The 27,601-nt window shown below is 36.5% G+C and overlaps 1 protein-coding gene across 2 annotated transcripts; it reads left to right on the top strand.

Annotated features, from left to right (window-relative positions):
- Nucleotides 1–13,395: 13,395 nt before the first annotated feature.
- On the top strand, nucleotides 13,396–26,556 carry LOC114513880 (natural killer cells antigen CD94-like). 2 transcript variants are annotated; one of them, XM_036019347.1, is made up of 7 exons: nucleotides 13,396–13,531; nucleotides 14,798–14,890; nucleotides 15,096–15,167; nucleotides 16,840–16,991; nucleotides 17,954–18,057; nucleotides 18,857–19,030; nucleotides 26,194–26,556. In XM_036019347.1, the coding sequence occupies exons 1-6, from the start codon at nucleotides 13,525–13,527 to the stop codon at nucleotides 18,975–18,977; spliced, it is 549 nt and encodes a 182-aa protein (XP_035875240.1). In that variant the 5' UTR covers nucleotides 13,396–13,524; the 3' UTR covers nucleotides 18,978–19,030; nucleotides 26,194–26,556. The 2 variants fall into 2 exon arrangements, with proteins under 2 accessions (XP_035875240.1, XP_035875241.1); XM_036019348.1 differs by lacking the exon at nucleotides 26,194–26,556 and adding an exon at nucleotides 20,116–20,584.
- The last annotated feature ends 1,045 nt before the right edge of the window (nucleotides 26,557–27,601 follow it).

Here is a 27,601-nt window from a genome sequence, read left to right as displayed (position 1 = left end):
AATGGTCTCTGACCCATGAGACCATGTATGTATATATCAACACATGATATATGCGTATATCAACACATGATATATGCGTATATCATAAAATTATATATACAAGGTGTGTCCAGAAGGTATTCAGCCATGTAATATGAACAATAGAGACATTTACTGAAGAATATACAAGAATAATTGTACATAGGACAATGACATGTTAGCTGTCTACAAAGCAGGCACTTTGGGACCTCACACAGTTCTCTCAGTTACCATCAGCAGTCTTGTATTTTCCTCAGTCTCACTGATGGTCTGAAGTCCCTTCCCTTTCAATGGTGATTTTAGTTTGGGGGAAATGCCAGAAGTTGCAGGGTGCCAAATCTGGGTTGAGACACCTGGGTGATTTGATGTTTCACAAAAAAGCTCTGTATCAAATGTGATGTGTGAGTGGGCACATTGTTGTGATAAAACTGCCAATCACCAGTTTCCCATAGCTGCAGCCTTCTGAATCATCTGAATAGTTTCTGTGGAGGAATGATCAAGCTTCACACAAAATTTGTTGAAGATTTCTTGCTCTACTCGCTCAGGTATTTTGAATGCAACGTCCACACAATGAACATGCTCACTCAATGGCATCTACTGCCCCCTAGTACAGTGAAGTCATCATTGTTCACACATGCGCATTCCAATCCACTCTCCTGGCTGCCAGGTTATATCCATGTCTCACAAACTATTCTCCTTATATCAACAATGGCTCAACTTTTTCCAGACTGACTTCGTATTTACATGATATCAAGTATGTATATTATGTATGATATATATGTATATATATAAAATAAACATTGTAAGAATGTATTAGGTGTTAAAAACTTTATATGATAATATATTATTCACACAAATCCTAAAAATAAACATTTTAATGTATAAATAATTCATTAATGAATTGTTTCTTCCATACCTCAGAGTTCAAGGATCCTGTCAGTGTTTTTATATATCAAAGCTTAGATCTGGAGCTGAAAAATATTCAAAATGATATAAATTGATACATGAGAAGAAATGTATAATAAACCCTAACTTGCTACCCTAAAAGTTTTAATGTAACCCTTTGATGTGTTTCTTTGATATTTTATAATGTATATCTTTTGTATCTGAGGTAAAAAAAAAATTTACAGTTGAACTTTTTCATTTATTACTTTTGTTAGTGATAGCCTACTGGCTGGCCTGGTGGATAGGGTTTAGGTTCGATGCTTCCTGACATTCTCAACTTCTTTATAAACCCATGCGTCAGGATTACGTGCCTATGGCACCGTCTGCAGAGGTTTTCGCCATGCCCAGCCAACCATGCTTCCTGTGGGATGGCCAGAGTCTGAGGCACCATGTGCATTCTACTGTCCCCGAGGTTCCTTGTGTTGTACACATACTCTTTGTGGTGTTCATCCTATTTTATTGCTGAAGAGTTAGTGCCCAACTTGGAGCAGAAACTACTCTTTTCTGAGCAATGGGCTTTTGGAAGTGAAACAAGTGTTTTTGGTTTGTTTGTTTGTTTGTTTGTTTGTTTTCATCGTCTTTGGAAATGGGAGGCATTCCTTGCAGAGAAGAGCTCAGCAGAATGGGATGGTCAGTGAGAGGTGACGGTGGGAATTATATCTTGCAACTACAGAATTATGGACCAGAAGCTCCCTGAAAAATACAAATTTGCAATAATAAATTTATTTGAAATCTCAGCTGTTGAAGCAGTCGGAAGAGCCGATACCATGTCCACAAGAGCACAGATTAGTCATTCTAAAATGAAGTCTTGAGGGGGAACTAAAACAAAGGAGACCCTGAAAATTTATTTCAGGACTCTCATTGGTGCCTGATTCAAGATGCCATGTCCTTAATGAGAGAGGAGCCCCGGTAGCTCCAGTTCTGTGGACGTCAGAATCTGAACTCAGTGCGTTGATGTCCTTGCCAGCTGGTGGATACATTTAAGAGTGGCAGCCACTAAAGATATTGCTTGCATTTCACAACATACTTCCCAAGCTCACCCAGATGGGTGAGTACTGCACACAACTGTATGGACACTAATTTAGAAACACTTTTATCCTTCAAGATAGCATGTAGTGTTCACACCAGGAAGACCACTCTTCTCTTACCTTTGCTCATGTTTGCCCATGACACACTGTATTTCAGCCCTGAAATTGGAGAACGCTGGCCCAGTTCTTATCCATGTGCAGCTACTGTCCTGTGTCTCCTGGAATTTCCTTTAGTGCCAGAATAGTGACTCCTAGGTTCTTGTCAAGCTCTTCAATTAGGTCAAAGGACTGACAGCCTAGGCTATCCAGAGAGGCATTTTAGAGCTCTGTCAGAAGTTTGTCAAATACCTAATCTTGAGAACCAGAAAGGGGCTTAAAATATGAATAAATTTTCCTCTCTTTATATTTCAGATATGGACAAGCTGCCCTAAGCCATCCTTTACTACTCTCGTAGGCAGTACTCCTCCACGAAAACTTACCATCCTTACTGCTACTAACTTGTATTGTTATAAATACGTTTGTCAGTCTATTTAGCTTAATGTGAAGTAAAAATTGATAAATTTAAAAAGATATCAATTGTAGTTCACCCTTCCCTGAGATTATTCCTTTTCACTTTTTTTTGTAGCTGATATTTTGTTACTAGTAAAGCTTTAGAAATTTGTTGGGTGTATTTGGTGTCAAAAAGTTTGAGAACAGAGGTTGGATACTGTTTACTAGAGATAGGTTAATCTGTTTTGGAAACTAACTAAAAATGCACTTTAAAATATCCAATAATAACATACTTCAGGACACTTAAATGAATTGCGGCCACTCTTTCTTGGTTCAGCTGGATGTAGTATAGAGATGTATTACCACAAAGGGTCTGTGTGCTGGGGAGTTGCCCCATCAGCCAAGATGGTGGCAGGGGAGGTTTTTAGACTGAGCATGTGAAAAGCTAGCAAGATTACTGGAGAGAAGAAGCCCTCCCTCACCATACCATATGGGGTGGGACCAGGGGAAGGCAGGAGTCTGCTGCTCTCCCAGATCGCACAACACTCCCCAAAGCCCTCTTTCTTTTTACACCATCTGCCTTATGAGGCTGGCTTTTGTGGTGTTGAAGGCAGCTGAACCTCTGTTTTTGTTCAGTTACAGGGGAGTGTTTAGGATTGGAGTGTACAATTCCTAGTAACAGCGTGAGGTCTGTTTCAGTAAAAGAGTCAAATGAATTTCGCATCAGCCGCGAAGCCACAGAGCACATGGTGCTTCTGTCTCAGCTCCTCAGTTCTCTTTTTCACGGTGAGGCTTTCCCAGTCCTCCTGATGTTTTCATATTTCTCCTTCTCATAAACTGTTTCGCACAGGCATGGTCTTATTGCTGGGCTACGGTGATCAAGTAAAACTACCACAAAACAAGGAGTTCGTTTCTGTGTGTGTGTGTGTGTGTGTGTGACTTACTAAGCAACCAGTAATCACTTCTTTTTTCTCTCTTTTTTAGGGTTATTTGAAGTTTAATTTTTCTTTCTTTTTTCTAGGTGTCATTTCTTAAATAAATCAATTTTAACCTGAAATACTTTCAAAGCAAGTAGTGATGCTTGTTATAATAGAAGGGGACATATTAATAATTTAATTATAAATATCTGTCCAATTGGGATTTTAAAATATTGGTTTGGACGCTTTAAAATATCAGCTTCACTTTTGCATTAAATGTTCTTACCTTGTATCTATAACAATTTTATAATATTAATATATTATAAAATATGATTCTGTTCTCTAGTCTCAAAGAGAGAAAGAATGAAAATCATTCAGATTAATGAATGGAAGTTTCAAAACATTTATCATGTCATTTTACAGACACAATCAAGTAAACGCCTCCACTTGTTGAAAAACATCCTTACAGTTTTCCATTTGAATGTTTCCAATTGCCGACAATCCCTTTCTTCTCATGTCAGTCAGTGGGAAGACTGTGAAAATCAACTACATTTAAAAACAAAATACAAGCTATTTCTCTTCATTTTTAATTTTCCAACACCGTGATGGGGTCTAATCAGGAAAAAAACTCATATGAAATAAGTAAATTATAAGGTTAGTATTTATGATATTAAAATGTTTCAGTATCCTAAGGTAACAGGATAAAATCAAATTCCTTAGCATTGACAAAGTCTTTCTCTTCCAAGACATCATGTGTATTTTCTATGTCCTATGAGGAAGCAGATTTACTGTACCTAACTCCACCACCTCAGAGCATGTTTTACATACCTCTCATGTTACTAATAAATTGTGCTATAATTTTCCATCCTTTTCACTAGACAGAATTCTTAAAATAAGAAATAAGATTTATTCATATCATTCTAGCCCTTAGTGTCTACCTAGAATGTGGTAAACATGAAGTTACTGAACTCCAGGGGTTTGCAGCTTGGGGTGTTCACGAAAGGTAAGTGGCAGGTAGTTTTATTTACTGCAACAAATAAAAGAGAAGGGGATGCATATACAAAGCTCTGTCTCCCAGTGAGGAGGCTTAGCCATTACTTATATCCGTTAATCAGTCAATTACACATTGATTTCTTTTTTGCAGTTGGCTGTATTTATGGGTATGAGCTCCTATCAAGCTCATCCTGTTTACAAATGCATCTGCAAAATACTTTGCTACATTTTAATGTTACAAAAAAATAGCATTCAGCCAGAACTGGGCAGACCTTGAGACTCTTATCGTATATAAGAATAGTGTGTTCACTTAGGGTGAGTAGTAAGTATCCTTTAACTACTATGGCCAAATTATAATGTCAACTTTGCACTTACCTCTCTCTGGTCAAAGTTTCTCACCTCTCCCACCACCCACACCACCCACACCTTCACAAACATTTAAACACACAAGCAGTAGAAGGAAGGAGCAAGATGTGATCTCACGCCACCATTAAATCTAACCAAACAAATTCAAGTAAATTCTAAAAAAGACAATTCATCTTGCTGCCAATATTCTCTTCATATGAAATATTTTATATCTGAAAGCATCATAAAATTTACAAATAGGTGTTAGTGTATATAAACAGACCTTTAAAAAATTAAAATATGCTTCTTCAAAGACATGAAAACAAGAAAAGTAGGAAATAAAGCATATAACTAAAAGCTTGTTAAAACACACTCAGTTTATACAAAATTATGGTAACAATGGTTTAATGATCTAAATCTGTGTTTTACCTCTCTAAGAACAATTGGGCATCAACAAGTCGAGTGTGCATGCATTCACATAGGTATACAAATGCTAAAAATTACCAAGATAAGGCAAAGAAATGATCTATTCCCTTACACTTATGCAAAACACCCCTCTACACTTTGTTCTGATTAGAGGTAGACAGAGCTTAGTGAGGCTTAGCTCAGCCACTGGCAGCTACTTAACTTTGAACATATTTTCCTGTAATCTTGTGTATCTTCAACAATGAAATTCAAGAAATATATTAATAACATAGGTTTATCAAGATTAAATAACCTAATGCAGAATATCTAACACAAAACTGGCATGTAGTGAACACCCAACATCATCTTACTATTTTTAAAGATAATGAGTAAATACAATAAATTATAGACTACTTTCCTACTAAAGAATGAGAAAACATTATAAAACTTGAACAGTAATCCTTTGCATGACTCCTTTTTTTCTCAGGTTTATTTCAGGATACTGGAGCTTGCTCCTGTGTAAAGTGGTTGGCACTCCCTGGGTAGCAGTTTAGTACAAGGGTTGAACGGTGAGTTCTTTATAGACTGACAGATTTTTACTGATCTGAATAATCTCCTGTTTGGTGACTGATGTGACTTTCTCTTCTTACAGAATCCTTTTGCTTCACTTGTCTCTTTTTCTTTATGCCCAAGTTTCATCAACAGATATTGACCTTTGAGCTTTAAAATGTAGGTATATTTTTGCAGAAACACTGAGAAGGAGATTCAGTGCCATTTCAATGATATTTAGTAAAAATACTTGAGCTTTAAAGTTCAAGAAGTGACCGATTTGTCAAATTTGGTGTGTTGAGAGTGAGAACCCAACGGCCTACCCAAGAGCTCACCACAGAGAAACTATTTCCAGTTACATGAGGATTGGCAAGCCACATCTGTGGCCAGCAAGTTCTTTGCAGCTCTTAGGTGAGGTTCTTAGCTTAATTTAATTCTCACACGATGGGACTTAGTAATTAGGTGATGACCATTAACAGCTGAAAATAAGAAATTTTGAATCTAATTGTTCATTTTCTTCCTGTGGTTTCATATACATCTCCTTACCGTAAATCAGCACTTTTCAACCAGTGTGTGGCACACTGGCGTGCCGCAAGAATTTTTTAAAACATGCAATATCTACTTACTTAGGGGCACTGACCTCTTTTTCCCTTTGTTAAATAAAAAAAAAATGGTAATAGCTAACACAATAGCCATCTGTTGAATGAATCAGAATTATATCTACTTTTTGTCTGATTGACAAAATACTTAATATATTTTTTGGTGTGCCAAAGAATTTTAATAATTAGTTTATGCATGCCATTGTTAAGTAGCTGCTAGGAATAAGCAGACAGAGGGGAAATAAAGGCAGGGCCCTCGCCATTACAATCTAACAATCTAACAATCTAACAAAGAACTTAATACAGGGGCGGGGGCTGGAAGCTAGAGGAAATCATGTCTTGTCCATTGACTCAGCAGTCCTGAGCACAGGAGACAGGGAGTCCTTGAGACTGTGCTGAGAAAAGGGGTTTCTCTAGCAATCTGACTAAGATTGCCAGGTGTTCTGAACATCACAAGTGGGAATTGCACAGGAGGAAGAGGGGAGCCTATGCTGGGAAAGGGGGTCTCTGTAACAATTTCACTAAGACAAAGAGCCTTTGTTAACCGAGAAAGAAAGCCTTTGTAGCTGTACATTATTCCTAAGATTTAGAAAGGGGAGGATTAGGGGGAACCTAGAAACTGACTAAAGTATGTAACCCCTGAACCCCAATAGCATATTTAGATTAGCTAAGTACCTGCTTGTACCCTCGGCTCAAGTGTATAGAACAAACTTACTAACAAGTTTATTTCCTCTGTATGTCGGCATTCAGGCTAGCTGGGTGCTTGCTTGCAGCTTTGTACTGATGTGCTTCATAAACTTGCTATTTCATGTCAGATACACCTCTTTGTCTCTCTTTTGAACTATTCTCTTGCGAGCGAGACAAGAACCCAAGTGCGGAAGGGAGGCCTCCTGACTGGGGTCTCTCTCTCTCCATCTGTAACACCATGAGATGAAAACCGATGAAAATTGCTGCCCCAAACAATCTGTGAATGCCAATGTTTTTTCCAAAATGTGTATTACTAATTAGATCACCATTATTCAAGTGCTTCTTTTTTGTGTGTAGACATCTCATTTTTTAAAGTAAATATTAGGCAGAGTCAAGTGCTGAGAAAGATCTATATACATCCAAAACTTTTGCAATTTTATGTTTCTTTCATTGAGTCTGATTATGCTATTCCTGAACCAGATTCAGAATTGGTTGCTGCTTTGGTTTTATTTCTTGTTTATCTGTTTATTTTTTTTTATAGAAAGCAGTTCTTTCAGCACTTTTCACGCAAAAAGGCAAAATGTCTTTTTATTATGTCTATGCTCAATATCTGCAAGTGAATTTGTAACTGTCAGTTAAAATTGTAACTAATGCTACCCATACTCATAAAATCAATAATGCAGTATCCAAATCCCATAATATAATTGCAAAGATATTGGGTAACATATCAGAGATCAATAAAAACAATATTTTGAATAAGAACTAAAAATCAGCATCTTCACCAATGGCAAATATTCCTTCCTCAATTGGAACTACAAGGTGATCATCTGTACACCTTAGGGAAGGCCAGAGCAAGACCTGTAAAGAAATATCCTAATCAAGTCTCAGGAAAGGTCCTTAAGTGGAGCTGAATGACGAATAAGAAAATGGCTACTCACTCTCAAACAATGTGGAGATCTTTGTTTCTAAGATGAGACTATTCAGATGTGGGAAATAGGTAAATGATTTCGTCATCTTCATGTTAAAGTATTGCACATAAGAGAATTTCTGTGCATTAACAAATTTCATCATCAGTAAAATAGTGAAATGCCAAAATACGTCACTAGAATTAAGTGTATTGATACACTTAACGTGTATTCATCTACTTATGAAACATGTACATTAAGCCCTACAGTAGGCATAAAATATGTGCTTAACACATGTTAAAATTCTCCTTTTCTGAACCAACTCAATAAAAGAAAAATTGGTAAACACGGGAAAAGTTTCAGTCACATATCTTGCCTTTTCTTTGGCAAGCATACTTCCGAGTAACAAAATAATTATTGATAATTATTTTCTAGAACATACAGAGATCATATAATAGTGGTTAGAATTACAAACACGATAAAATCACATAAAACTAGGTACATACCTGCAGACACACAAACACAGCCAAGCAAATGAGCACTCACAAAGCATAAAATCTGAATAAAGTCTATGGATGGCACTAATGTTCAATGTTCTGGTTTTGACACGTTCTTCTAAGTAAGGTGTGATGATTGGGAAACCGAGTGAAGGGTACGATGGAGCTCCCTAGGCTGTATTATTTTTGCAACTTTCTGGAAATCTATATCCATTTCCAAATAAAACAAAATAACAGGTAAGTGGAAGTATATTTAAATGTTTCATTGTGTATTTTATTTTATTGTAATAAATATTTCATAAATTAAAATTTAAACCATTTATATTGTTATTGATTAAATTTGTGTCTCTACTTGAAGAATAAAGAACACAAAATATTTAAAATTTTCTGATTTTATTGTATTTTATTAAACATGGTTTGAAATTTTTGCTGAGAAACCATGTTCACACAGTGATTTTGTCCAGATTTTACCCAAGGAAACAGAATCCATGCCCTGGTTACTTTAATTCAGCACTTTTTACTTTTTCTCTTGGGTACTTTTGCTTATACTTCCAGTGGAAAAGTCACTCACTTGTCTTTTTTTGCCTGATCAATCCAGTAAAATGTCATGTGTCATATAGTATAAAAGTCACTTTTATGATAATATTACAGAGATATATTAAGAAACTTAGACCAATATATTTTGCATATAATTGGATATTTCAAGCACAAAAAATAAATTTGAGATACATACAACCTTATTTTACCATTTTATAACACAATAGGCCAATGCATGATAACAAAACCCTTATTTATTTTCTAAAGTATAAGGACAGTGTAATTGTCAAGTAAACACCACTTTGACTCTTTTAAAAAAGATTTTATTTATTTTTGGAGACATGGGAAGGGAGGGAGGGAGAAAGAGAGGAAGATAAACATCAATGGGAGAAAGAATCATCAATTCATTGTCTCTCACATATGTCCCATCTGGGGACTGGATCTGCAACCCAGGCCTGTGTCCTGAATGGAAATAGAACCGGCGACCTTTCATTTGGTGGTATGGCACCCAACCAACTGAGCCACACTGGTCCGGGCCTGCTTTTACTCCTGAATAAAGTGAGATTAGGAGAAATGAACTTAATTTACACGATGACAGATGCAGATTAGAATATTGCAAACTTAACACACTTAAAGTTTAAAATAATTTATGAATAGTGTTCTTTGGAGTTGTTTTTTTCTCGATTGTCTATTTTCTTGCAAATGCAAAACATGCGTGTACTTTAACAATCCACAATACAGAATGCCTTATGAAAATTAATGATTGTTTTTCCTATTTATCTTCATCCTTGTCTTGATCCAGGGGGCCAAGTGATTTTCATTCTGGGCTTTATACTTTTATCAGCCACCTCTGTAAAAGGATAGAGGCATGTTTATTATTACTTTCCAACCAAGGCTGAATCTTGGACCTCTTTCATCTAACTAAACAAGGTTCATAAATATTATTTTCTACCTGACCATTAGGTTTGCATCTTGACTTTTAATTAATCCACTGCTACTACTACTAGTACTACCACCATGACCATTGCTAAAGGCTTACAAACATTATTAGATGCTGCAAGAAACAGGTGTTTGAAGGTATTAAGTAGAATGGATGCTACCTCTTTCAAAGGAAAATAATCTACTGCTAATGATAAAAAGAATAGAGCTGTGTTCACACATATAATTAGTTCCCACAGTGATTCAAGATACTGAGAAAGTGAAGCGCTGACTTGAGTGACACGCGTCACCAATGCATTCTCTCTTTTCAGAGCCCGTTCCTTCCAGTCAGCAGCATCAGCCCTGCCGCTGTGACTGCTCTTTTTTTGTCTTTGTCCCCTCCTCCACCATTTCACCATTAGCTTATTCTGCTTTCCCACACATCAGGGAAGCTTTTCATAGTCTTAGGAATAGTGAACACCTTTTCACACATTTTTTAAAACCATTTATCCCCAAAGAATCCTTGCATATTAGAGAGTCAAGGAGAACTGGGATATTTATATATCAAATCTTTCAATTTGTTTGTGTGAGGACAGCAAAGCTTTCAGCATATCTAAGAGGAGAAGAAGGTTCCAGGCACAGAGTTGTAGGAAAGGAGTGTTAATACAGGACAGGGCAGGCAAAACACAATAAAGGTTGTTCTCTGAATGTAGCTACTAGAGGAGACTGGAAGTTGACACTGTTGAGTGATTCTGGGAAAGAGGACAAAACTCAATGTGAAGAATTGCTTGACATTAGGGCTGAGGGTGCTGGACTGCACCAAATCCTGAGATGTGTTGGTTGATACCCGTCCAGGTGAGAACTGCTAGCATTTCTGGACTGCCATGTGTGACCTTAGCAAGACTTTCAGCTGTACTAGGAGATAAAAAGCTCGCAGATACCGAGTTGCAGATACTGGCTGTCCAGAGGTTACCGAATATCCTGAGGAATATGGGAGCAGCAGTGATAACCTCTGCTTCTGGTGGAGGTAAGGGACAGAGACACTGGCGCAGCAATTCTGCTGCTTATCTGTGCAAGAAGGAATCAAAGAATCCACTCGGGTTGACAATTCAGAAAGAATTAAGGGGAGGGGTTAAAATACACACACACACACATGTGTGAGTGTGTATGTTTGTATATTCTGTTCTCTTATGTATGACTTGAGCCTAGAGTCCTTGAATTGAACATGTCTTTGATGGATTTTTACTTCTGATTTCAGTAAACTAAGACAAAAAACAATGATTCATGTAGATTTAATCAGGCATGTTTCTGGAAAATTAGAATAACTTAGAAAATTTAGAATAAATAAAGGTGGTCTCATTAGCATGGGAAGTGTAGTAATAGTACCAACTATATGTTCTGTTATAATTTCGTATCAATTCAGAGCTCAATCTGAAAGGAAAACCTTAACCTTTTATTTAGTTAGGATGATTTTATTCACATGGGACAAGAAATGAGCAAAATTAGGTTGTTTTTTCTAGTTCACAAGTGTTGGAGAGGTTGTGGAGAAAAGGGAACCCTCATTTACTGCTGCTGGGAATGTAAGCTGGTAAAACCACTATGGAAAACAGTATGGAGGTTCTTCAAAAATATGAATAAAATTAGCATACAACCCAGCAACCTCTCTTCTGGGTATCTACCCCCAAAATGTAAAAACATTTATCCACAAAGATTTGTGCACCCTTATGTTCATGGTAGCACTATTCTTATGGCCAAGACATGCAACAACTGAAGTGTTCCTTAACAGGTGACTGGATAAAGGAGGTGTGGTACGCATACACAGTGGAATACTACTCAGCCACGAGAAAAATGAAAGACTGCCATTTGGGACAACATGGATGGATCTTGAGAATATTATGCTAAGCAAAACAAGTCACAAAAATTCAAAAACCACTTGATTTCACCCATGTGTATGATATAAAACTGAAAGCACCAAGTGAAAAAAAACAAATATTCATAGACACAAACAATAGTTCAGTGGTTACCAGAGGAACGGGGTGGCGAGGTAGTAAAGGGGGTCAAATATATGGTGATGGAAGGAGATTTGACTTTGGGTGGTGAGTATAATAAAATATACTGATGATGTGTCATATAGTTGTACTCTTGAAGTCCACGTAATTTTATTAACCAATTTTACCCCTAAAAATTTAATTAAAAATAAAAATAAAAATGAATATACTTCATGTTGTAGACAAAATATCATTTATAAATTATATCTCTTAACTAGGCTTTGCATAAAATGTGGATGAAGAATTTTTATGTTTACAACCTTAGGCAAGAACTTAAATGTTAGCAATTTCTATGGTTCACTGAAAGAATCTCTATGCGCACAATGCAAATGAAACAGAGGGAAAACTTAACTTTATGGAAGCTGAAAAATATAATCACATTCTTCATTTTTGTCTTTGTTTTTTTTTGTTATTTTCATTGAATAGCCCATCTCTTACGAGTTTCATCTATAGTAATATTGTAATGCTTGAAAATAAATATTAACAACAACAAAAAGTTATTTGGGATTCTTCTTCATTTGGGGTGAATGGCAGATTGTATCCCAGATAATTATAGGTCAAGATCTCTACTCTCAAGATTCTTATTCATCCATCTGTCCCACATTTAAATTGCCCATTTATATGGTTATTCTTCTGAAGACAAAAATTTGTAAGTTAAACTATCAGTATACTACTCAAATGAGATAACAGTAAAAATATAATCCTTAAAATATTAAATCAAATAAAGATACTGGAGCAGGTGCAGTTCAAAGGACTTGAAGAGAACTGAACAGTGAAGATCAAGTGTGGAGAGAAGCTTTATGGCACCTGAATGAGGCACTGAGGGGTGGGCCCAGACTAACCGGGGCATCTACAGCACGTGTGTGTGTGTGTGTGTGTGTGTGTGTGCGTGCGCACAGAAGAGTGAGGGGAAATCACTCTTGGTTCCGCCTTTTTGACCTTCACCTTCAGTACTTGGGTTAATGATTGAGGGGTCAGAAACATATAATGAGAGATGAATACACCAAGTACTCTGTGATAAAGAAAAGAAATAAAAATCATGAAACATGAACACAGAGGGACAGGTTTGATTTGAAATATACTGCATGTTGCTCTGGAGAAACATAGCCAGGGTTTCAAACTTAATGACTTTGGCCAAATATTAAACTCTGTCTTAGTTTTCTCACCAGAAAAATGGGTATATTTATGTATCTTTATTATTAAGCCATTTTCAGAAGTAACTGTGCTAATATATGCCAAGTGGTTTAATCTGTGAATAGCACAGGCAAGTTATACATGTTTCTAATTATTAAAAGAGAAAACTTTTTGTGGAACTTTATTATACTAAGTAAATTTACCTTTGGTATACCCATCTTTTTTTCCTATTTTCTGAATATTTTTAAAAGGTGATTGCCATTCAAACATTAAAATCTTTTTCTCACTTTTTTTTTTGATAGAGGATTTGTGTTACACAAGGGTAGTGAGAAGTTCCTGTATTGTGGTTTCCTGAACATCAAGAATATGGCTTAAAAACACAGATTTTCTTCGCCTTTTGAATTTCTTCATACACGACTTTCAGATTCTTAGCCTCCAGCTTAACTGTGTGGCCTAACACCATTCTTCTTAGACAAACAAACACGGTGACTTGTCTGGAGCAACATTCTCATGGCAGGTATGTCAGGCTTAGTCTTAAATTTAAAACAAAACAAAACAAAACAAAAATTTCTCGCTTTCTCGCAGGGATAGCTAATTTTGGGGCATGCTTTAAGAAAAAAATATGGAAAGCGTTTTACACTTAATTTTATGTCTCTGATTCTTCAATCTGTAACTTAGAAAGGATTTTGTGAAGTTTCTCCAACAGGTTTAAAGAGTGACTTATGACAGAAAAGCTATAAATTCTGAATGAAAACTGAATTTCCCAGGTTAAATTATGAGCAACTTAATGCTAATACAGAGTAAATATAGAATGCCAAATATTAATGACACGATAATTACGAGTGCTGTTTAAAAACTTAGCATTTGTGTTGTGCCATCCAAAAGCCACCTAGATTTTCACGTTGACGTATTACACTGCTGTGAATGTCGGCACTCTTTGGGAGTGTGCTAATGTTAAAGCAGAATCTCCTAATGTTGAATTGTTTGAGTGGGAAGAGGCAAGTCATATGGGGACTTAGGAAATGTAATGTCCTTGTAAAAAAAGGGTTGTCTGTGTATCATAATTCAATGCACTGAGAAATGAACTCAGCTCCCCAAGTATTGTCCATGTGTTGTTTGGTGGGGGGCGGGGGGCCCTCTCATCACACCAGGTGCAGATATTCCTGTGTCTTTTCTTTGCTGTAAGGCCTCTCCAAGTTTCTGAGCACCTGATCTCTCTCAGAGGGACCCACTCCCAAGTGGCATCAGTGTGACAATGATAGCACATGTTAAATAAAGACTCTGGTCCTAGACAAACTTTCATTTGATTTCTGACTTGGGTACTTACCAGCTTTGGTACCTTGGGAAAATAACACTATAATGAATTCTAAATTTGCTATCTACCAAATGGGGATCATACTATATCTTGTGATTTTTGTTGAAAAAATTAAATTAATGTCTGTTATGTAAGCTCATAAAACAGACTTTAGTGCCTGTTCATCTCTTCTCATTCTGTGTCTCTTGGCTGCTTTGCCACAAGATCTTAAATATAGATATTATATACACTTTCTGAGCCAGGGCTGAAAAAAGATATGGATAATCTTACTACAGAATAAGGCATACCACATAAAATTTTTAGTACTAGGTGGAGTTCTGAATGGAATGTTTTCATTTCCAATGGCAAGAGAGTTGAGTTGACAAACCAAAGCAAAGTTTGGATTCTCTCTCCCTCGTTTCTGTTTATAAGAATTTTAGCTCCTGCAGTTGCTCTTTGAGTGATTCCTCTACCACTCTTTCTCTAAAGCTTCTCGGACCACTCCGTGGAGGCTGATTTCTGGGATCATAGGAGTCATGTGCCTTGTTCTGATGGCTACTTTGGGAATTTTGTTGAGCAATGGTAAGTTTTTCTAGGCAAGTCTATATAAACATCAAAACTGTGATGAAACCATTTAATAGTAAAGGTTTCATTTTACTAATGTGTAATATTGTGTTATTTAATACACCTGTATCTAATTAAGTGAATTTCTTTTTTAAATCTTTATTATGTTTTTCCATTACCATTTAGTCCCCTGATTAAGCAAATGTCTAATAATTTCTTATAGCATTTAAGGAAAATGCTAAAGGAAATGTTCAGCCAACATCATCTCCAGGACCTACCACTGAACCCCTGGAAGGTAGGTCCCATACTTGGAAAATACTAGTTTTGTTAGAGCATGAAATAGTTTTATATTTTCTCACACAGAAGTGTGATGGAATATTACACTTAGTCCAATACAAGTTTACCTGCTAATCATAGGATAGTCTCATTTCTTCATCCTGTAATGTAAGAATTACTAAATCACACTGTGCATCATTTGAATATTTAAGTAATAAGGAAAATATTAGCTTGAAATGACATGTTTTTCCTGTATGAGCACTCATGTTTAAGTAACATCAATAATAAACTATGGTGCATGTTAAAGTTAATCCTCCCTGCCCATGTTTGCCATAACTTGTACATTTATACATTTATATCCCTTCATCTTTGCTTCTATTTCTTGCAGATTCTATTTCTTGCAGACTCAGAATATAGTGCAGAGATACCTGCATCTGACCCTACTTTTCTATATTAAGCCAGATCTTTTTTTTAAAGATTTTATTTATTTATTTTTAGAGAGGGAAGGGAGGGAGATAGAGAGAGAGGGAGAGAAACATCAATGTGAGGTTGCTGGGGGTCATGGCCTGCAACCCAGGCATGTACCCTGACTGGGAATCGAACCTGCGACACTTCGGTTCACAGCCCGTGCTCAATCCACTGAGCTATGCCAGCCGGGGCTCTTAAGCCAGATCTTATTCCAATTTTTAAAATTTATTTTTCCAAAGTTTCTTAGTTGTCTCATCACCTTCTGTGATATTATAACACTTTATTTATCTTTTTGTTCTTAGGGAATTTCCAAGCTTTATTAAGATATAATCAATGTATCACATTGTGTGAGTTTAAGGTGTACAGTGTGTTGATTTCATACACTTATCTATTGCAATATGATGACCATTGTAGCACTAGCTAATACCTGCATTATGTCACATAATTGCACTTTTTTTATCCTGGGAACACTTAATATCTACTCTTTAGCAACTTAACAAGTGTATGATACAGATTGTTAACTACCAATATAACAACAATATTATGTAGTAGATCCTCAGAACATTAACCTGCTAACTGGAAGTTTGTACCCAGCTTCTCTCCATTTCCACCACCTCCCATCCCCTGTAACCCCCTTGTACACTGTAACTTCAGTGCCATTCATTCCCCTGATGAAGATTAGAGTGTGTACCACGTACTCCTGTTTCTGAGGACAAAATGTTCAAGGCGCTGGTTAACTGTAAGATTGAACTTCAAACTAATTGTTTTATCTAGTTTCATTTTGAAAATAAAATACCTAAAATATACATCATAATTTTTCCAATGTGCCACATTCCTTCTGATTCAGGAAATATGCTAAAATGTCTTCATCCCTTAAATATCTCTTTTATCTAATTTACTCCTATTTGCACAGCAGGGCTCAACTTTTGTCCACTTCTTACACTCTACTACAGAATGTTTTAACACGTGGTAATTCTTATGTATACTTACCCAAATTAGCATTAAATATAATTAATAGCTATTGAAAAATCATATAATTCTACTGCTGGCTCTAGAATATAACATCCATAATTCATTCATATGACGATCCTTGGAAGTTTGGTGAATGAAGTAGATTCTCAAAGAATATTTGCCAAAAAAATAACAAATGATTTTTATGTGAGTAAATAGCACTTAACATGAATCTGCAATGTCATCAGTCAAGTTTTATTTTTTTCTCTTAGGCTGTGGCTGTTATTCTTGCCAAGAAAAGTGGATTGGATTCCAGTGCAACTGTTTCTTCATTTCCAATGAAAGAAAAACTTGGGCAGAAAGTAGGGATATCTGTGCTTCTCGGAATTCCAGTCTACTTCAGTTGAGAAACAGAAGTGAAATGGCATGTATTTAATTTGAGTTTCTTATGTTTTCTTTGGCCTAGAATAACATACCATCTAAGTAAGCTGACTACTTTGATTTAAATATTTTTCAGGTAGTAAATGAATGGTTGCATTTAAACTAATAATGACTTACTAATTTTTTATACCTTAAAACAATCATTATAATACAGGAATAAAAATCAAGATAGGTGCCAGATAGAGTACTAGAGGAATTTTAGAAAGAGATCAAAGAAGAAATAATAGGTCTTTTTTTTTTGTTCAAAGAACCAGCTAAGCAAGTTTGTAATTTCTAGTTCTTTAATTAAATATATATATTTGTAATTATGTAGCTTTTTTAAAATTTAAATTCTTTTTTTAAAATATTTTATTTATTTATTTTTAGAGAGGGAAAGAGGGAAATAGAGAGAGGGAAACATCAATGTGCGGTTGCTGGGGGTCATGGCCTGCAACCCAGGCATGTACCCTGACTGGGAATCGAACCTGTGACACTTTGGTTCACAGCTCGTGCTCAATCCACTGAGCTATGCCAGCCAGGGCTGTAATTATGTAGCTTTTGTCATCATTCTGGGATATAAGATGGATGAGGAACCTGTGCTGAGTATAGGTAGAATAGGTTATATCCAAGAAATTATTCCTCATGATACTGGCAATTTAGAATTAAATTTGATAGTTGATGTCATGTGAAAGAAATGCTCCATGAAAATCAAATCTACTTATGATGTTTTTAATTCATTCAAGAAGTGAGATTGTGATTTTTTTCTCCATAATTGAATGGGTCTTGCAGGTGAGAATGGGTCTTATCAGACATGTGACTGTACCTTCTAAAGCAGACATTAAAAATGATTTCAGTTTGAGTGACTTAGAGTCTGAATATGATTCTGGACACTGATTTTCTTAAAAGGACATTATACCCAGAGTAGATTCAAATTCAATTAATGTGTTTGTCTCTATTTCCACACAGGATTTTTTAAAGTTCAGTAAAACATTTTACTGGATTGGGCTCTCTTACAGTGAAGAACGTCGTGTCTGGCTGTGGGAAGATGGCTCTGCTCTCTCCCGAGACCTGTAAGTCCTTGGCAGTCAAGGCTGTCTGCTCTTTATGAGTTTGTCCTTAGATCTCACCAGACAATGTAAATGCTGGAAACACTGTCTGGAGCATGAGAACACAGAAGAGAGAAACTATATGAGAGAATAATGACTTTAGCATTACCTACAACACCCAAGCATATGCTCGAGTGACATGAAGTTAACTGTTACCATAAAAGAGGTTTTGACTTTTTCTTTTTGCTGTGGCAACACCACTTGTGTGAGCAGATTAGTAATGACATAAGGATTAAAAAGCCGCCCTTACATGCAGAAGATGTTCAGAGAAAACAGGAGAACCATTCTTTTCTTTATTCTGGGGAGGCCCATTATTCTCAGCATCCTCTGATGTTTCGTATACTCTGGGCTTATCTTTTTTGCATATTTGTAATATTAGAATCTCATTTCTATTCATAAACATAATATTTGCAGCATCATACAATGACACATTTTATGCTCTGATTTGTTTTTCTAGACTAAATTAGCAAATACATTTTTAAACAAAATAGAAGCAAAATTGGTCATAATATTAGAACTATTAATGACAATGGCAAGAACAAAAATATCTCTGGTCTCAATGATATTGATTATTGAGGCAATAATTGAGTTTCAGGAATCTTGTACTTGAAATTATGGAAATGGTGGCTATTGAATTAAAAGAATACAATAACTCAGTATGTTAACATCTCAACATATATTGTTTAAAGTTCCATCTTTAAAAAAAACCCTGAGCACTTTCATTTTCTTTTCTCATAGGTTAACATTTTATTTTTCTTCATAGATTTTCACCATTTCCCACTTTAAACACAAAGCATTGCGTACTGTATGGCACAAGGAACAGTGTTTTGGATGAATCTTGTCAAGAACAAAATCCTTACATCTGTAAACAACAGCTTATTTAGCTGTTGCTTAGAGCAGAAGGGTGGGCTGTGAAGGTCCAGTATTACTAAGAATGGTAAGTTTACCTCTTACATTATTACTGATTAGCTACTCCTGGGATTTGTAAAATATCTCATATTATATCTTATATATTTTAGGGGGACCCCCAAAACTGGAATTGATTTATTAAAAATTGTGTATTTCTTCTTCCATGTTTAAACTTCAGTCACCTTTAAAGTACTTTTCATTTGATGTAATACACCTACCTATTCAGATGTTTTTCTTCACTGCTCAAAACAGCTTCTTTTTTAAAAGATTCTATTTATTTTTAGAGAGGGGGAAGGGAGGGAAAAAGAGAGGGAGAGAAACATCAATGTGTGGTTGCCTCTCATGCATCCCCCACTGGGGACCTGGCCCACAATGCAGGCATGTGCCCTGGCTGGGAATTGAACCAAAGACCCTTTGGTTCGCAGCCCAGGCTCAGTCCACTGAGCCACAGCAGCCAGGGGTCAAAACAGGTTTTTGAACTTATTGATATTGATGCCTTATAGTGCTTCTGCTGCTTTTTGTTTCACCTCTTCCACATTGGCAAAACATTTCTCTTTGTGGATTTTGTTCATCTGGGACACAGGCAAACAAGAAAAGCTGTACTCTGGAGAGACACGGTGAATAGGGAGGGTGGGGCACAGGGGTCAAGCCCTGTTTGCTCAAAGACTGCTGAACATCAGCCCAGTGTTGGCAGGTGTCTTCGTAAATTACACATCATGAAATTGGCAAATGCTTTGAAAGGGTTTTCAAATGAAGTTAACTGAAGCCAAACTGAACCTTTTACAACAATGCCAGCTGGCACACTGAGGGTTCCTAGAACACTCACCTAGTGGGGAAGCTTGTACTACCATGGGCCCACCCTCAGAGGATAATTTATGTTTTTTGGTGGTCCCCACTCATATTTGAAAACATGTTTTTAAATTGACGAACTTTGTTCATGTACACCTAAAATGATGAAGCAGCAAGATAAATAATTTCATGAATATTTTGATATAATGCACATGATCAATACTGAGTGTAATATATTTTCATGTGTACATTCTGATAAATTTTCTCTGTCAAAATTTAAATAAAGTAATTCACATCAAATAATATTTATCAACATCATTTCAGACCTTGGTTTGCAATACCAAATTGGGAATTCCCATCTTCATCTCACTTTCCTGGAAGTTAGTTCTTTCTGGATATATCTGTACTGTAATGTGGAGCTGGTATTGCCACCTGACAGCTTCCTCACATGCATCCTCCAGCTTCAGAGGGGCACATGTTTGTGCATCTTTTCCTGATGCTCCTTAGTTCTGTGGGACAGTTTTAAATCTCTGGTCAGATACGGGGATCTAGTGTGATTGCTTTCAGAGTTTACAAGGGTCAAGGGGCTCCAAGCCCTGATTTCATAAATTTACTATACCTATTTCTTTATTCTTTTTTTTTTTTGGCCTTATGCTTATCAGCCAATGAAAGAGTCACATGTGCATTGAAGATCTTAATATCTAATCAATCCCAAGAAACTTTTCCGAAAAGTTAAGTGTAAAATGAACAATTCTTTGTGTGTGTGTGGATGAGAAAGCGTCCCATTTTATAGAGGTCTTTCTGAGCATGATTTATATTGAAATACCTATTTATTTACTAGTTTTATATTTCAGTTAAATGATAAAAATTAAGAACTCAAGTTGATTTTTATTATATAAGGAGCCAGGAAGAGAAAATGACCTTTTATTTTTCATTTCTCAAAGGATAAATATAATAGGACTTCAAACTGAACTCTTTACTTTCTTTTATAAAGATTGACTTAGGAAAAATGCACTTATATTATAAAAAAAGATTATAACATCTTTCAACTATTGAACTAAGATAACACATACTGTACTTCCTGGATACTTTGCATGTTTTGGCTTTGTTGCCTATGGATTTCAAAATACCACATTTAAAATTCAATAAATAACAGCATAGATTAGCTTATAATTAAAATGAGTAGTTTTCTGTTCCAACTATCCCATATCCTTGACCTCCTCCCATAAGGCAATTTCTTCTGGAATTTTTGTTTTTTCCATTTGATTGTCTTTCTGCTTAGCGTAGTTTTCTCTGCAATGAACCAAGGATGTTCTTTTTTCAAAATTTTTGTCCAGGGTAAATGTCAGTAATGACATTCATAAACTCAATGTTTCCATTTAGCCACACCTGGTACAGGTTCAATGATTACTTCTCACACCCTTACCCACAAGGTGTGCGGAGCCCAGCCTGCCTTTGTTCTGAGAACTCATGAACTTTCAAAGTGCACGGGAGTGATGAGGAGGCAGAAGGTGCCAAATGTGGGGAATGATGTCTAATTCCAGAGAGTAACCTATGTCAACATTTGTCTCCACTGAGAGAAGAGAATTCTGTTGTCTCTCAATTACAACTCCGAGGTTTTCCAGCTCCCACATAATTTCAGAGTACCGTGATGGAAAGTTCTGGCTTGAATGGAGGATACTAGTCACCCATTCAGTGGACAGCCTGGCTTTGTCATACTAGTCATACTCAGACCATGTCCATCTGACCCATTTCATTTCTAATATTTTCCTCTGACACTTACCTGCATTTTGCATTTGTTCATCCTGAAAGTATCTTTGCGGTCTTGGGGTAGGAAAGACTTTTTTTATATAGATGTCTTCTACCATGTAACTTTATTTTTTTATACTTCCAACATAAGATTCTTGATATATTCTCTGGGGAAAGACACTATTTTTATTCTTTTGTTCTCTATTTCTTGTTGTTGCTTGAAACAGGCCAGCACACATGGAAGGATTTAGTTGAGTGAGTATCTCAGTGTTAGATGTAAACCAAAAGGGCTAGGGCAAGGAGATGTTACGGATGAGAGCGAGGCCCGAGTCAGGAGGCCCCCTCCCTGGGCTTGGTTCTTGTCTCACTGCAAGAGAATATTCAAGTGAGAGACAAACACATACAGAGGAAATGAGATAGCAAGTTTATTTATGAAACACATCAGCACAAAGCTACAAGTGGGCACCCAGCTAGTCTAAATGTCCCACGTGTAGAGGAAGTAAAGCTGTTAGTATGTTCTACACATTTGAACCGAGGCTGCAAGTGGGTACTTGGCTAACCTAAGTACGCTGACTATTGGAGTTCAGGGGTTACGTACCTTAGCTTCTAGAGGTACTCCTCCTTCTTCCGCTTCTAAATCGCGGGAATAATGTACAGTGACAAAGGCTTTCCTTCTCAGTTAGTAAAAGCTCTTTGTCTTAGTGAAATTGTTATAGAGACCCCCTTCCCCGGCATAGGCCCCTCTTCCTCCTATGCAGTTCTTGCTTATACCTGGCAATTACAGTAAGGTTTTTATGGAAGCTCACAGTAGCTCCCCTTTTCCAGTATCAAGGACTCCCCTTCTCCTGTACTATTTTTGTTTGTGATGCTGGAGACACGGGGCAATCTTACCATACCGAGCTCAGGACTGCTGAGTCCATGGGTGAGACATGTCTTCCTTTTGCTTCCAGCCTCCTGTATTAAGTTCTGTGTTGGATTGTAATAGTGAGGGCCCTGTCTTTATTTCCCCTCGGTCTGTTTATTTCTAGCTGCTACCTATCAGAAATGTCCAAGAAGCACACAAAATAACAAAATAATATGGCAATAATTGGTGTGTACTTCTTTAATTTTATCCTGTAACCCTAAATATATAACCCTAAATGTATATTATACACGCTATGTGTGGGTTCCTAACAAATTATGAGAAGTCTAGGAACTTAAAACTATGCATATTTATTATCTCTTACTATCTTTGGATCAGGAACTGAGCAAGACTCGGTTGTTTCCTTCCTTGTGGTTTCACAGCCTCCGACCAAGTTTGCCTTCTAATCTGAAACTCAGATTTCTCTTTCAAGCTCTTTCAGGCCGCAGCATAATGTAGTTCTTTTTGGCTGTAGGACTTTCCAGACCACCCCCCTCTATAGGCAGCAGAACTGTGGCTGCTTGCTTCTTCCAGACCAGAAGAGCACCTCTGACTCCTCTCTCTGTCTGACTTATATAGTCTCTTTTAACTGTTCACCTGATTAGGTCAAGTTCATCCATAATAATATCTTTTTGATTAATGAGAAACAGGCTAATGTGGAACCTTAGTTACATCTGAAAACTAGCTTCATCTTTATAATTCAATGTGTTCTACTCACAGAGTAACATTCCATCAAGCAGGCGTATGCTGGAGAAATTGCCGATCTGGTTCCAGACCACTTTAATAAAGCAAGTATTGCAGAAAAACAAGACTTCATCGTTTTTCTGGTATAGGGTCTTGCCATCTCTTTATAAAAAACGCTACACTTGCAAAGTGCAATAAAGCTCAACAAAAGAGGTATGCCTGTGTCCTCAAACCCCACTGAAATTAAAGGGGAGAGAATTACACAGCTGTCCACCAAGGCATGGACATTTGGGCATCAACTTAGAGCTCTGCCTACCATACCGACAACCCCCTAAAAATGTTTTTGCTGCTACTTTATAGTTCACTGAATTTAAATGCTCCTTTGATTTCTGATAAGAAGGAATTTGCTTCATGTGTGCCAGGACAAGGAGTCTTATTTGAGTTATGCTAATATATCTTTCTTCATTTAAAAAATGCTATTTTTCAATTACAGATTACATTCCATATTATTTTTATTAGTTTCAGGTAACAACATAGTGGTATATAGACAATATAGTAGTTGTCTACTTACAGCATAATTAGACAATTATATATTTTATAAGTGTTCTTCCTTATAATTCTAGTATCCCCTCATACCACATGTAATTTTACAATATTATTGACTACATTCTTGCTGCTTTACATCCTTTTGATGATTTTGTGACTACCAGCCTGTACTTTTTAATCACCTCAACTTTCTCATGCAGTCCCCCAACCCCTCTGCCTACTGACAGCCATGGCTCTGTCCTCTGTATCTTTTAGTTTGTTTCCATTTTGTTTGTTTATATTGTTCTTTAGATTCTGTATATATGTGAAATTTTACGGTATTTGTTTTTCTCTGACTGAACTTTCCAATTAGCACAATACCCTTTATGTATTTGTCCAAATGGTAATATCTTATTCTTTTTTTTATGGCCAACGAACATTCCATTGTATCCCACAGTTTTTTATTCACAGGTCTCTTGATGGACACAAGCAGCTTCCATGTTTTGGCTCTTGTAAATAATGCTGTACTGAACACAGGGTGCACATATTGGTTTGCATTAGTGTCTTGGGTTTTTTCAGATATACACCCAGAAGTGGTATTGCTGGGTCATTAGACAGTTTCATTTTCGACTTTTTGAGGATACTCCACACTGTTTCCCACAGTGGCTGCACCTGTCTGCATTCCCACCAACAGGGCATGAAGACTCCCTTTTCTCCACATCCTGGCCAAGGCTTGTTTGTTGATTGATAGATGATAGCCATTCCAATAGGTGTGAGGTGGTAGCTCCTTGTGGTTTTATAGTTCCCCAATATGTTCATTCTTGGGTACTCCATTAGTGACGTCTTACTTTACCTCATAGAGTTATTTCATAGTTGGGTAGATACAGCTTTTTGCTTATCTCCAGAAATGCTTTAGTGTCATCTTTGCTTCTGTATGTCATGGTAAGGACAGTGAGCTAAATAACTAACTAATCATTTATTTATGGTAAGTTTTTTTAGAGTTCAAAAGTCTTGAGTGGAACCTAGAGCCAATTTGTTTATTGACAACTTACAGTGGAGATAGTTGGTCAGACATCCTGTCTCGTTTATACACCCAGCCTCTGCAGGGAATTCTGCCTGATTGCTCCTGAGGCCCAATTTCATCAAATAAATGTTAGAACAAATGTCAGCAATTTTATCCGTAGAAAAATTACATCTTTGTGTGAATAAGAAGAACATTGGGAAGTTTGTTCCTGGGTGTTTCTTGGTCTGTTTGAGTTCTCTGTTTCCTGCTGTATCAGACTGTTTGCTCTCATTAAAATCATTATCTTCAAACTATACATTATTGGAAACTTCCCAATGTTCTTCTTATTTACACAAAGATGTATTTTTTTCTGTCTAAAACTGTTTACATTTGTTCTAATATTTATTTGAGGAAACTGGGCTTCAGGAGCTATCAGGCAGAATTTCCAGCAGAGGCTGGTCCTATAAAGGAGACAGGATGTCTGACCAATTTTCTCCGTGGTAAGTTGTGGGGAATATTACGCTAAGTGAAATGAGGCAGTTGGTGAAAGACAAACACCATGTGATCTCACTTATAAGAGGAATCTGATGAACAAAATTAACTAACAAGCAAAATAGAACCAGAGACCTGGAAACATGGACTGACAGTGATCAGAGGGGAGAGGGTGGGGGCAATGGTGGAAAAAAGGGGAAGGGGCTAGTCAAAGAACCTGTATGAATGACCCAAGGACATGGACAATGGTGTGGGGGTTGATTGTGGGAGCAGGGGTCCTGTGGAGCATGGGCTGGGTGGAAGAGAGCAAAGGGGGAAAAAGTGGGGCAACTGTAAAAGAATAACAATAAATGTTAACAAAAACACAAAAAAGCATTATATGAGTATGCTCAGTGAAGCCTTATATTTTCTTTAAACTAAATAAGCCTGGACATATTTGGAACATTTAACCCCTGTTTTACATTTTCACAATTTTGGAGCTTTTGAATATTTTCTCTTTACATCTAAGCACATGAGTTGCAAAACATTTTATATAGAACTGGATAGTAAATGTTTTTAACTTTGTGAGTTAGTCTTTGTTAAAACTACTCAACTCTGCAAAAGAAGACCTAGATGATATGTAAGTGGATGGCTTAGCTGTGCTACGAGGGAATTTAATTAGAAAAACAATGGTGGGACAAATTTGCTCCACAGGCCATAGTGTGTAAAATCAGATTCTATAGACACGAACCCTGCTCTCTCTGTTGCCTTGTCCTTTTTTAGGTTACATAGGCAACAGCTGTAAATGTACTTATAAATTTCACAATACTAAAAGAGACGTATTTTATATTATTAGTCTGTGTTTATTATAAAGTTGAAAGTCCGCAAAGTATGTGTTATAGACAAATGTCCTGACTTTCACATTCATGTACCTTTGTATAATTTCCTCCCACATTATCTCAGGGCTGATCTGTGTGACCAGTGAAACACAGTGGAGATGATAGTATGTCACTTCTGAGTCTAGTTCATAAAAGACAGCGTGGCTTTTTCCTCTTTTTTCCTCTTTCAGATCACTTGATATGGGAAATGCAGCTATCATATCATGAGCAACCCTGTTGAAAGGACCATGCGACATGGGACTGAAGTCTCTTATGAAGAACTGGCAAGGAAATAAAGTCTATTTCTAGCAGTTATGCAATGAACTTCTTGCAAGTCGACTTTCCCACTCTAGTCAAGCCTTCAGATAACACAGCCCCAGCTGACATCCTGACGGCAACCTCATGAGAGAACTTGAGTCTCATCCATCCTGCTAAGTTGTTCAAGGATTCTTAACCCTCAGAAACTGTGTGACATAATGTGTTTATTCCTTTAAGCTGCTGTTTGTTGGATGTAGTGGTAGACTCACTCATAAGACCTATCTTAAGAAAAAAGGAAGCATGCCCTGGCTGGCATAGCTCAGTGGATTGGGCGCGGGCTGCGAACCAAAGTGTCACAGGTTCGATTCCCAGTCAGGGCACATGCCTGGGTTGCAGGCCACGGCCCCCAGCAACCGCACATTGATGTTTCTCTCTCCCTTCCCTCTCTAAAAATAAATAAATAAAATACTTTAAAATAAATAAAAGAAATAAAAAATATTTTTAAAAGATAAAAAAAAAAAAAAGAAAAAAGGAAGCAAAACAAAAACAAAATTACTGAAAGGAGTCAACAGTTTTCCATAATTCTAGAAGTTCTGTGCCTCAAAATTTCCTTTATATGGTCATTACTATGCATTTTGTTTTCAATAAAGTTGACCCCACTCCAGTATGAAAATTGAGCTCCAACTGATTTAATTCCAGTTAAAGAGTAGAGATGAGTCTATTTTCTCAAGCCAAGTACCACACAGTTACTTTTGGGAATTATTTCCTCAGGCCATTTATCACACAGTTACCAATGGGGATTATTGAAATACTTCAAATTTAAGCTGAACACTTTTAATTTAACATCAAATTAAAGTCCATCAAAATGGACTTTTGAACAAGTTATCTGGTTACTAGTTTTACTCTAAAACACTTACTATAAAACTGACATAAGTGTCTTAAGAAATTATGTTAATAGCATAGAATTAAAGTTTGTGGAAAATTAATAATAAATAAAAATGTCATTATTAAAAAATAAGCTATAGATATCTTCATATCTGTGAAAATAAAATAGCCCAACTCACAAGTAAAATGTAAGTATTCAATATCCTTACCATTTGATGTCATTTAAGTAAACTTAATAGGTTCATGTTTTACACTTTAGATAATTAGAGATAAAATAGGTGATCATAATTCTAGCAACTGGTTTCATTCAATATCCAGTAAAATATCATTTTCCATTGTTTTATTCAATAAACAAACTTCTTTGAATCATACTAATTTTAACTCATCTATATCATTCGGTTTAAATTAATTAGCTTTTTCTATGTCTCTGAAATAATATCTGGGACCATATTAGAG

Source organism: Phyllostomus discolor, chromosome 2, assembly GCF_004126475.2.
Source record: "Phyllostomus discolor isolate MPI-MPIP mPhyDis1 chromosome 2, mPhyDis1.pri.v3, whole genome shotgun sequence".
In the NCBI taxonomy this organism is placed as follows: Eukaryota; Metazoa; Chordata; class Mammalia; order Chiroptera; family Phyllostomidae; genus Phyllostomus; species Phyllostomus discolor.
The sequence above is the reverse complement of the archived record's forward strand: the minus strand, read 5'-3'. Positions and strand labels throughout refer to the sequence as shown.